The 13,083-nt window shown below is 36.5% G+C and overlaps 1 protein-coding gene across 1 annotated transcript; it reads left to right on the top strand.

The window, feature by feature from the left end:
- Positions 1-7,131: 7,131 nt before the first annotated feature.
- Positions 7,132-12,567, top strand: LOC146160730 (MMS19 nucleotide excision repair protein homolog). Its single transcript, XM_083383656.1, has 6 exons — positions 7,132-9,526; positions 9,920-10,147; positions 10,236-10,421; positions 10,630-10,740; positions 11,117-11,212; positions 11,655-12,567. Exons 1-6 carry the CDS (start codon positions 7,172-7,174, stop codon positions 11,817-11,819), a joined length of 3,141 nt encoding a protein of 1,046 aa, XP_083239782.1. The 5' UTR covers positions 7,132-7,171; the 3' UTR covers positions 11,820-12,567.
- The last annotated feature ends 516 nt before the right edge of the window (positions 12,568-13,083 follow it).

Genomic DNA, 13,083 nt, shown 5'->3' on the forward strand with positions numbered 1-13,083 from the left:
TATCTCACACTGTTCGTGTAATCCATTTTAACTCGTAGTAATCTCTGCTACCTTTGTTTGAATACACCGATTACAAATATCAGGACTAGCCTGAAAACAATCGTAAAAACAAACACTCTTTTTAAAGATTTACAACTGCAAAAATGAACTGTTTGGCCGGCTTTTTTGTGATATTATGTTCTAAAAAACACTTGTAGGCTAATCTCCCATCAATGCATGATCCATGAGGAGACCATGAACCATGCCCCTTCCCCCAACAAAAATATTTGTGCCTACTTTTTTACAATGTAAATCAATTCTTTTTCTCGATTCGCGAGAATTGTTATATCTGTATGTTTTTGTTTTTGGAGAAAATGTTATATCTGTATGTTTTTGTTATCTAGGTGCAATTTGTGCACGAGTTTGCTAGACTAGAGAATGCAGCTAGTGGTTTTAAGAATAATTGTGTTATCGAAACTCGTGCGTAAAGTTTGTATAATAAAAGTTGACAAAAAGTATAGTAAACTCGTGCGTAAACCGAAAGCTAGTTTACCCTAATGACGAGCTGAATAGGTTTCCTTAATGCCTACAATATTATATAAATAATCCTCGATTTGCTTATTCCTGCCAACTTGCGCAAATACCCGTTATCAACTCATATGCAAAATAATTTGTCCTAGTAAAGTAATTCAGGTAACCTATAACAAATATAGCAAGTCAACGCCATAAGTCAATTTTAAGAAACAGATTGATTTGCATCAAAATTCATTGATAGACCTAAAAGAATGGTGAAAACGTTCCATCCTAACCAATATTTCACACAGAAAACACACAGAAATATTACGAAACAAATAGCCTATAGTCAGGTCATTTGCATTACAATTTACACTTCAAACATAGCCTACCCAGTTGCATCGCGGTCTGTTCGCGTTATTGAATAAACGATACTGAAATTCAATATAGACTCGCAAAACGCATAGGGCTAGGTAGACTATAAGAACAAAAAACTTTAAAGAAAGTGATTATAACAAAATATTATTGCTCTTCCTATTTTCTTCGTGACCAATTTGGTCCTAACAGTGTATAGCGATAATTGGGTGTTTTTGCGTAGGCTTTGCGAGTAAAATCGCTTAGTTACCATGCCGCTTTAAAACTGAAGAAGCGAATAACAATAAACCTAAAGTTTGCAAGAATATTGCTGACAGAGTATCAGATGTCCTTGTAGGGTAGGCTACTATCAATGATACTATAAATAAGACGTAGTACCATTGTAGCGAACCAGCGTCTGTATTTGTTATTTACCGTACTGTGTTTGTTCTGCGTGTGCTAAAAGTCTGCTAAAGTTTTTCTGGCGTATTTCCTGTTCTCTGCATCCTGCTCGTTAACGGGCTAGTTTTAATCCCCAACGCATTCCCTTTTACTGCAACGTTAGTTCTATCCGAATTCTACAAAACGACAGTCAACAATGCACGCCTTACTGGCAACATGTGTTTTTACTGCGCTGTTAGCTCTTTTATTGAAAGCGAAATATGCTAAATTATGTGAATGTACAATAAATCTACAAGCGACCTGACAGTATGCTCTTTAAATTACAATGGTAGTTTGTTTTAGTTTCGATTTAGTGGAGTCAGATAGCACGGTGGTCATGTCTTAAATATACATTGATGACCCCGACGTGATAACAACACGCAAATAAATCCTTCTGAATAAAATTTTATGCATACTGTCAGGTTGCATAGAAAGTATGAATTCTTTTGGTTTGCTAGCGCAGTTTTGGCCTAAGTATTTTTTAAGCTACGCCGATCAGTTATGATTTGTTGAAACGTTTGTTGACAAGTTTATGCCAGCGTTATTGCTTGTCAATTTGATGTTTGATTAGATGTAATGCAGAGAAAAATCGTTTAGCGCTTTAAATTGTTAGTTACGCAAGACTGTTATAGTTATTGTTGCGAAATTATGGCCCTTTTTGGTAAAGTTTTTAAGGTGAAAATATTACGATCGAAGTTGACTGTGAACATCTCTCGTGATACCTAATCTAGCAATAAACGGATAGATTCTATCTCAACCAGCATTTACAGAAGTCGTTACTTCAAAATTGTCAAAGCCGCTGGCTATTCTCTCTGGTCACGTGTTATGGTGATTGATGTTTGATATCTCACCCAAATTATATGGCGCCATAAGCTCGTACACCACTACAAAGTTTAAAAATATGTCTTATTTTGGCGTAAATAGGCCATACTACCTAGGGAACCGCGAAAATAAGCTGCCTATTAAATAAAAAAAATGTACATATTTTTTAGTTTGGGGGGGGGCCATGGCCATATCGCCCCCCCTCCCTAGATCCGCCCCTGCCGGTACCCCACTAATGCACGCTTGAATAAACAATCTGTTTTGATATATGCTCCGTTATTTTTTGTTCTAATCCTCGTAAAAGTTATTGGGGCAGAATTTTTGTAAAAATGGGCCACGAAAGAAAAAGGGTTGAGAACCTAAGCGTATATTCTCGTTAGGCCTACGCATTTGGCTTATTGCCAGTTAACGATCGGTAATTGAAAAAAATTATTTCCATTTTTGGGGTCATCTCCTCTAAGTTATCCAGAACTTAAGCGAGTAAGCATATATTTTTGTTACGCATTTGGCTAATTGCAAGTTAACGATCGTTGATCGAAAAAACACCCGATCCGTCAGAAATCAGTGCAGTTCTAAGCAAAAAGGTCTACGACAATCAGTGCATTTAAAGGATCAAAAAGTCCGACTTTAAGACTTTGAGGTCTTGGACAATGCACTAATTTGCATTAACAAATGTGCATAAGAAGATTAAGTTTAACAATACTTGACCCAACCAAACCCAAACGCTAACCAGCGCCATAACCCAAATAATGTGCGATAATTTAATAATTATAACGCTTCAGGCCCCAATACCTCAATTTGTGACGTAATAATCTTAAATACAATGGACGAGAAACCATCTTATGCCCATCCGAGTTTGGGCTTTTTTCCCCAGCATTTAAAGAATTATTAAAATAACGCACATTATTTGAGTTAGGATTCGGGTTAGCGTTAGGGTTTAGGTGGGTCAAGTGTTATTAATCCTATCTCACAATTTTTGTTATCTTTTCTGAACTTTTAATGAATATTTTTAATTTATCTTCGCCGGGAGTTTACCTAAAGGTCCAAATCAGTGCATTGCCAGGACCTCAAGGTCTAAAAGTCTAGACTTTTCTGCCATTGGATGCCCTGATTGTCGTAGACCTTTTTGCTTAGAAATGCACTGATTTCTAACGGATCGGGTGGAAAAAAAGTATTTACATTTTTAGGGTCATCCACTCTAAGTTATCCAGAAACAATAAAATATAAAGATACAATTTTTTTACTAAATTTATTACATTGTGTTATTGATATAAAATGGTGGGTATAATAGTAATTTTTTATAATAAAGCATTGCAGCACCGATGATGCCCTGCTCGAGCGTCACCGATTTATACTGCTGTTTTGCAGTTTATAATGTAAAATATTCGTCTTTAGTAGAAGTGAAATCAAACGTTAATACATAATTTTATATCAAACTGCACTTAAAAGTTAACTCATATTTTATTTGTACGTAGTAGTGCGGTTCTACGAACAATTAAAAGGAAAAAAGGTGTCAAAACCCCAAGAGCGCCATATTTGTATACTCTACCGCAGCGTTTCTCAACCGGTGCGCCGCGGAAGGTTGCCAGGTGCGCCCCGAGAAAATGGAAAAAAATGTTACAAAAATTCTGTATTATTTTAGAACTTGCGACTTAAAGTGGATTGCAGCAATAAGACCAAAATTAGAATAACATGAACATCGGAATCAAACACAGTTCGAAATAACATCGAAAAAGGACCAATAGATAACATTCCCAAACCCCTATCGGACCAGCAGTCCAGTTTCAAAACAGCGTCTACAAACACCGCCGTTTAAAAAAACATGGCCCTTATAAGGCGGTGGCGGCGCCTAATCGTTTTATATCCATTTCCTGCGGATGAGGATGTTATTTAGGCCACTTGGATCTTATACCGAAAATGTATTGGGTTTTATTATGGCGTTGGTCAATTTTGGAATTCAAACTTAAAAATTTAAATGACATATTCCTACATTTGAATAGTTTAAAATTGTGATTGCAGAATCAAATTGAAAACACTCATCCACAGATAAAATTAAAGCTTTTCTTAAAAAAATAGGGATTTGGAGAAGGAAAGTTAAATTAGGCTATTTAGAGATGATGGCGCTGGTCTAGAATCCTACCACTTTTTTTTTTTTTTTTTTTTTTTTTTTAGCGCCAGAAGGTACAGTTACTTGACCCACCCCACCCACATGCACACTCTCACGCTAACTCGCACCCTAACCCAACTATTGTGCATTGATTTAATAATTGTGGTAGGATTCTAGACCAGCGCCGAGATGATTCTTTGATCAAAGATGACCATTCAGACTTATCTTTTTTAATAAAGGACTATGTTTGTAAATAAACTGTAGTGACTATTTTCTGTGAATAAACATTGAGCAATATGACTGGATTCGTAGCCCCTATTGAAGTTCCAATGGTTGATGTTGGCTTTTCGCTAACAAAGAAAGAGGAACTATTGGGCGCTGGTCTAGAATCCTACCACAACAAACATTATTTGGGTTAGGGCGCGGGTTAGCGTTTGGGTTAGGGTGGGTCAAGTAATAGTATTAAATAAAGAATATTATAATACTTCACCCACCCACACCCAAACGCTAACTCGCACCCTAACTCAAATTCTGTGCCTTGATTTCATAACTGTGGTAGGATTCTAGACCAGCGCCAACTATTGCAACATGTATCTAGCGAGGTTTTCGCCATAAGACCGCAATTAAAACAACATCAACTTCGGTATAAAAAACAGTTCGGAATAAGACCAAAATAGGACTATAATACCTAATACTCGTAATAACGTTTAAATCAAAATAAGACCAAAATTCGTCCAAATAGAGCCGAAATTGCAAGAATAAGGCCTTTAAAACCTTTTACTTAACCCCAAACTCCACTCATAACTTCAACATTAACTTCCCTAATAATTTGAACCATAAACCAAATTCTTATTCTACCCATTACTCGCGCCTAACCCCAAACAGAGGCAACCAATGCAGTGCCAAAACAGCAGGGCCCTAACGGCATTTTAAACTAGGGCACCCAAACGTCAACACCAAAACGGCCGATGCCAAGAAGACGTCCCTTAACCGTCCCAGGCCACACCCTGCTTTTACTGTTTTGGGCATTATTTTGTCCATTTAGGTCTTATTCCATTAAATTTTGGATTTATTCCGAGTTAGATGTTGTTGCTTTCGAGCCTTATTCTGTGTTTCCATCAAACTCTAACTAACATACCGTGTGTTTTTATGATTTCCAACATAAAAGGCCTATTTTAATTTTTTTTTATTTAGGCCTGTCTTATTAAGCACATCGTATTTTAAAGCAGGGCTGTGGAGTCAGAGTCAGATTTCGTGCGCAGTAACAACTTTAAAACTAATAATGCTTCCAACTGCAAATTAAAAAGGCGGAATAGCATATGGTGGATATTTTCCAGCAATGGTTTGTGGGTGGATGAGATATATGACACCCCTATGAGGGGATAGTTGAAAATCCACTTTAATTTAGTTGCCTACATAGGTGAAATAAAGGCTGTAGAGTGGCAGCCGGACTCAGAATTTGACGAAATTGCACATTTGGTCCGAGTTGAACTCGAGAGTTGGAGTCGGGTTATTTTTAACCGACTCCGCAGGCTTCTTTATAGATAATAAAATTAGGAGTTTGATGTAATAACAACTGCCAGCAAAAAACAAAATATCCAAACAAAGTTAGCAGTCGACTCGCTCGTCAGGTGTCTCGCCGCGTTTTGAAAGGTTTACGAGTGCGCCCTAGGGTGAAAAAGGTTGAGAAACACTGATATACCGATTCTTTCTCCAGACTCCAGCTTTTTGGGAACTCACAACCATGCCAGTCTGCATTCTGCTGCAAGTGCACACCTGTTTTTTTAAAGGCAATTACTTGAATTAGTAAATTGGGGGTTGCACTGACAGTATGACACTGAAGTCACTGCTTTTAAATGACTTAACCTCACTTTCAAGAATATTTTTAGGAAAATGAACTGACTTTACTTGAGTCTTTTTTACAAAATTACTTGACTTAAGTTCTTTTAACGAATGACTTGAAGTTAGGTCATTGTGTGGCACTGGTCTAGAATCCTACCACAACTCACATTATTTGAACTTGGGTGTGGGTTACCGTTTTGAGTTAGGGTTGGTCCAGTAATATTATTAAATCATAAATATAATAATACTTGACCCACTCACACCCAAACGCTAACTCGCACCCTAACCCAAATATTGTGCGTCAATGTTCCACTTTTTGTTATTTTTTAGTTGAGTTATTGGTCATAATTGGCCAAGTTTAACGATTTTAATAGTTGAAGGTTTTACTGACTTGATCTTATAAGGACTTAAGTTGGGCAATTGATGACTGAACCTATTTTGTGAACAATATTATATTTTTAAATGCTGAAAGTGGGAGTAATTTCAAAATGACTTGTTCACAACAATGGTAAATTGCTCACCTAAATTTAAAAATAAAGTTGATTTGTGGTAAGATTCAAGCCTCCGATTTGTATTAAACGTTGATTGCACACCTTAAACATGTCGCTGTACATCCATAAGCTATTCCACCTTAAGCATCACCTATATATATACCAGCTAAAACGCAATAATAAAATACCACAAGAAATGGTTTTTAAATTAATGTTTATTTACGTACAATATAATTTTTTTTATTTTTCCTAATTCATGGCACAAAAAAAAGTGTAAACAGGCTTGAACAAAGAGTCAAAGCAACAACTTGTACATAACTGGGTAACTCTTTGTTGGTATGCCTTGCATTAATCAAAATTATAAACATAACATCCTAAACATGCTCCTGCACTTGAAGTAATTTTATGTAGGAAGTGGGCTGTTTGGCATGTATATTAACAAAATGCACAATTTGAAATGTTTTTTAGTTACTTTTCCTCTTGGCTCCTAACATATTTATGTTATCACATCTGCTTTAAGTATATTACCAGTTAATAGCATAAGATAAATCAGCATTATTTTGTGTCATTTGATTTAGATGACCTGTTGTGGCAATATTGCTGTAATATATAAAGCAAAGCCATGAATGCTTTGGTTAAGGCTTATGTCAGTGATGTTGAAAAAAGGTCAAGCGTGCTTTCTGATATTTCATCAGTGATTCAGTCAAAAGCTTACAAGATACTCGATCTAGTTCAAGCATTAGAAGAGCAATTGACGAGCTCCGATGCAGCGTTAAGAAATGATGCATGTCAATTGTTAACATTTGTTCTCACCAACCTGCCAAACAATGGCTTGTCACATGAAGAACTTAATGTTATTGTTGTGTTCATGTGTAGTCGGTTGCAAGACCATTACAGTTTACACCCTACTGTTTTAGACAGCTTGTGCTGGGCTAGTTCCAGCGGTCACTTAACTGATCAATCCTCTGAGATGATCTTAAGGGCTTTGTTCAAGGAAATACATGTTCAGTCGTGCCTTCAAGCCGACCGCTACAAAGTGTTCAATATACTTGCAAACATATTTGACCGTCACAAAAATGTCATATCTGGAATGGGGAGGGACTTTTTGCAAAGTTTCATTCAAGCGATAGATGGCGAACAAGATCCTAGGAGTCTTTATATTGTATTTCAGCTTGTGACCAACATAGTCAAAAGTGGTTTTGATCTTTCAAATCTTGAAGAAGACCTCTTTGAGGTTACCTCTTGTTACTTTCCTATTGATTTTAATCCAACAGCTGATTCCAAAAGGGCATCCATAACAAATCAAGATTTGGTGCAAGGTCTCAGGGATGTATTGTCATCAACAAGGTTATTTGCAAGATTCTGCATTACTCTTATGCTGGAAAAAGTGGATTCAGATTTACAAAGTGCCAAAGTAGACTCGCTTTTAACCCTTTCTGCAGCTCTTAATAATTACACCAGAGAAGATTTGCAACCTTACACTCACACTATTTGGCAGGCAATCAAAAGAGAGGTGACACATGCTTTGTCAGAAGAAGTCGAAAAGTGTGGTTTACAGCTTTTAACTGAACTTATTAGGAATATGTCAGATTGGCCTATAGACGAAAAAGAGGGTACCAATGTTGATCTTAATCTATTTTTAGATGAAATAATTGAGGATTGCATGTCACACATAAAAGAGCCGATTGAAGACAAGCTTAAATGGATGTCTTTCCAGCTGATTTTGTCATGTGCCAAAGCATCAGCTGATTCTTGTAATTATGTCATTAAAGGTCTCTTTCCATACCTGTTAGAGCAGTCGCTGTCCAAAGTAAAACAAGTCCCCACCAGTAAAGAACATTTACCACCAATTTTAAAACTTTCTACCTCCCATTCAATAGATAGCTTGGTACAACTTTTAGTTATTTCCAAGTCATTTACATTTCAACAACATCCTGTTCAGACGCACAAAAGGGAACTGCTGCATTTAACACGGTGGTGCTTAAGCAACGATTGTACCTCTGCTATAAAATGTGCTGCAGTGACTGCCTATACAGCTGTGTTGGGTCAAAACCTCTTTGATAGAGAAGAAATAGAGGCCACAGGTCTCTTGTTTCTAGAATTGGCAACAAAAAAGGATTGTACAAAGCGTCTTCGTCATGAAATTTTAGGAGCCTGTAGCTATCTTGCTAGTTTGCATTCATATATTGTCAAGCAGTACATGCTTCCTAAGATCTTTGATGATCTTCAAACAATGAAAGTATCTTCAAAAGAAAATGACACTTTGTCTGTTCTTTTTGACCTTCTGTCATCATTGGCAACACACATTGAAGTGTTACAAGAAATAATTAAGCCGTTGATGACAATGGTTGCAGCTTGTAGGCTGGATGAAGAGCATAGTGTGTTTTTAACGCAGTCCCTCAAATGCCTTCAAGTTATTGCTACAGCCAGTATGCCTGGTAATGAATTTAATGATTCTTTGGCTTTAAATATGTGCTTGCCTTTAATAAAAATGTGCATACAGGCATCCCTGGAAACAAGGGCTCCTGGTCTTTGCTGTTCTAACTGTGATGTTACTGCTACTGGATTTTCAAACGACTGCATATCCCTGCCACTAATGCAGTCTGCCTCTTCTGTTGTGAGAACTGTATGTCAGAAACTCCATCCTGGCAAATCTGCTGTGGTCATTGCCAACATCATATCAGATCTTTATGTAAACCATGACATTCTATCTTTTGACATTAAAGATACACAAAACTCATTTTCACCGCTTGATCCTTCCGTATACCCACTTCAAACAAGGACTGTGCGCTTTTTGACTGCCACACTATGTGCCTTTAATCGTCAAATAAAGTTGTTGCATGTTGACAAATTGCAAGACAAACTGCTGGAACTTGGTGTCAACTCCAATGACCTTCCAACCTATGTAGCTGCTTCAAAAGCACTTGCTGGATTAATAAATAAACAAGATACAGTATCACAAGAATTACTGCAAAAGGTATATATATATATAAATAGATAAATTTAGTTGGGATGAAAGATTTTGCTATAAATAGGAAATTTGTATAAAAAAAACAAAAACATTGTGATCCAAGAAGATTCATCAACGTAAAAATAATATATTTTTAAATAAGGAAGTGGGATAAGCAATATTAATCAAACATCACAGTCCCTGGTACATTTAAACAAACTGTTTGCCTTGGGTGAAAATTCCCTTGTGGTTTCATTATTATTTTCAATTGGACATTTTACCATAAGCCAATCATGTATTGCAAACCCAACCACTAAAAAACTGGCTGTTGTATCTTCATTTCTAAAAAAATCTTCAAAATAATATATTTTTCAACGTATGTATTGACATTTTAGTAATATTCACATTTATTTGTAACAGATTATTGAAAGGAGTAACACTGCATTCGGCGAGAGTTCAAAGTTTTCCAAAAACTCAAACAAACTTCAGAGCCTAACAGTGCTCATATGGACAACCAAAGCACTAGCACAGAGAGGTCACCCAGAAACTTGCAAGTTCGTTCAGCAGCTCTTCAATAAATTTGATGACCCAGAAGTTGGAGCAGTATCTGCTGCTGGTTTCAACATTATTTTGAGGGAATCTGATGAGGTATCGGTATTACTTTACCCTTCCTTGAATAACACAGCCTATTGAGCTGAGGTGTCACTTTTACTTTCGTACATTTTTATCTCTACAGGTGTTAAATGCTGCTTCACATGCAATCATCAAGATGATGTACAAGCAAAGGTTTTTCCTGTTAGTTCTTCCAAAAATTGTTGATGGATTCCACAGTATTAAAGATGATCAGAATGAATCACTTCAACGGAAAAAGGCAAATTACCTAACAGCACTTGCTGAACTACTGGTGCTGATTCCCAAGCAGGTTTGTTCTACTTCCAATAGTTTATATCTAACACGATTTTAATTAGATTTGCAGATGTTTTTAGGAAACATAAAAGTGTAAGATCCATGTCATCATCATTTATGTCTCTGAAAACTTTTATAATTTGATTGTATATACAATATACATACCTAAAATACCAAAAAATATTAGTAAATATTATTTTTAATATTTTTTGTTTTGTTTTTAGGTTTTGCTGCAGCAGTTCAGCAGTTTAATGCCTCTTCTTATACAGTCCCTTGGCTCTCAAGTCCCCTCACTTCTGTTGTCAGTACTTTCTGCCCTTTTGTGTCTCATACAGGTCTGTTACACACAACTGTTTGGTATAATATGCTTTTTTTTGCTAGATATAAAAAAAAACTTTTTGTGATTTTTTGCCCTTCGGTGTTGTCCAATGCGTCATTGTGCTGATATTTAAGATATATATAACTCTATAAGCAATTTTTAAAAGAGATTGTGTCACTTAACTTAGAATCTAGTGTATTCTACAGTTGATAAATAAACAATATGTTTGCGCAAAATAGTTTATATCGTTTCGTTTTAGTGTGACCTTTATGAGGAATGTTTATGTTCTTCTGTATTATTATGCGATTTTTTTACCAATATTGTATTGTATACAAAACACAACGATCTGTAGCAATGTTGTTTTAGCGTTTTGTTCCGTTAATTTGTTGCAGGATAGTCCAGGCACTTTGGAAGCATACGTAGACACACTACTGGACAATTTTATGCGTCTGTCCAAGTTTGACAGCGACTTGAACATAAGAATTAAGGTAAGCCAAATAAGTTGTAGACGCTTTTTGAATAAACGTAAAATTGTCAATGATGAAAATCATGTAGACCAGTGCTCTTCAATCTGGGTTCGGACCCAATCGCTATTTCATGACGTCATTTCCGTCGCGTCAGAGGGACAAAACGTTAACGTCCGACGGACTAAACGGAGAATTCCCTAAGTTGAAAATTCGAACCCCCCCTTTTCGGATTTCTGGATACGCCCCTGGTTGAAACCTACATCTTTTTTTCTAATATCCTGTGTGTCAAATATTAATGGTTCATTAAAAGTTTGTGACGCACCCTTGTATACTTTTTCGTACTTGTGCACCCCATGCAAGTTTTGGTGCACCGTAGGGTGCACCGTGCACACCGGTTGAAGAGCACTGATCTAGACGAATGGTACACATGCACATCCCTACCCAATAACTTTCCCGTCCACAGGCTGTAACCTGCATCGGTGCCACCACCCTTCTTCCTGTCCATTGCGTGCTCCCCAGCAAGAGCAAGGTCATCAGAAACCTTGCCACTGTCCTGGACGACCGCAAGAGGGCAGTGCGTTCGGAGGCGGCGAAAGCGAGATCGGAGTGGAGTCTTCTTGGCACTTAATACAAGACATCTGAGTAAAGTAATGTCTTCCGTTGCCTTTTCGCAAATAGGTGCTCGAACCTGTTGTGAAAAATTTGATCTGTTTTACCACGTGTCTTTTGTTTTTAGCGGTGTGGTTTAATTGGATGGTTGCCGTTGTTAAGGGGGGTTTATTGACATTCTCATTGAAAAGCAATTCGTTTTATGTAGTTTAGTGCTTATTGCAACATCGTGATGTCGAAGTTGAAGTAAAAACGCTCGATAGCAACACAGCAGTTTGTGCTATTCTTAGTGTTTGCTTTAAGTTAAAAAGTGGACATGTAAGCGCGAAATGTATTTTATTAACAGTTTTAACTGTGTAACCGTTCCGTGAGCTTCAAGTCTTGCAATTTGGCTTGATTACTTGTCAATGGGGCATTTGTAAAATTATGTCGCCCTGTTTACTTATCATTTACTTAAGTAATACTTCCGTTAACCGTGTTACGTCATATACTAAAACAAAATAAAAATAAAATGCCCAAGATGTAAGAAAGTGCTTTTGCCAAATATAAAATCAGGCCATTCAAAATCGAAAGCCTTTTGTTTTATATTATGTAATTACATTTGTTTTATAACCTCGTCATCACCTTGCAAAAGTGTTTCAGATTTGCAATTGTTGTTTTCTTAAATCTTGCCGAAACGAGACACTCCAGTTTAGTTATCTTTTATAAAAGTTCAATCATGTAAACGTTTAAAAATTGGAATAATTTTCGCAAAATACAAACATAATCGCAGCAGCAAAATAGTCGTTTGACAGTCAAATGCCGGCCGAGAGTAGTTTTTTAACGCAAAACGAATTTGTACAAATGGGATAGGGGATCTTGTTAAATCTCTTAGATGTGATAACAATACAATAAAAATGCATTGTAATTGGGATTGAAAGATACAAATAATATTTAAATAAATTTATTGCATACTGAATTCACAACTTTTATATATTTTTTGGGGGTAATATTTACAATATTGGGTAATATTTACGTAATATACTCTAAGTGGTATGCAGGATTCTTTGCGCCATAAAATTTCGAAAACGCCACAAACCAAAGATTTACCGATATCAATGTGAAAAGGTTCGCCATTTAAATCATGGGTTCCCAACCGAAGGGGGCAGGGTCCACTATAACAAAAGAAACAAATTAAAATTTAATAAAGATACAGCAATAAGCTACTTCTTGATTTCGAGTTTACTTTCTATGTTTTACTTTCAGATTTATTAATATTTTAAAATTTGCGCAGTCGCTACCCC

This window comes from Ascidiella aspersa, chromosome 3 (genome assembly GCF_963924565.1).
Source record: "Ascidiella aspersa chromosome 3, kaAscAspe10.2, whole genome shotgun sequence".
Lineage (NCBI taxonomy): Eukaryota > Metazoa > Chordata > Ascidiacea > Phlebobranchia > Ascidiidae > Ascidiella > Ascidiella aspersa.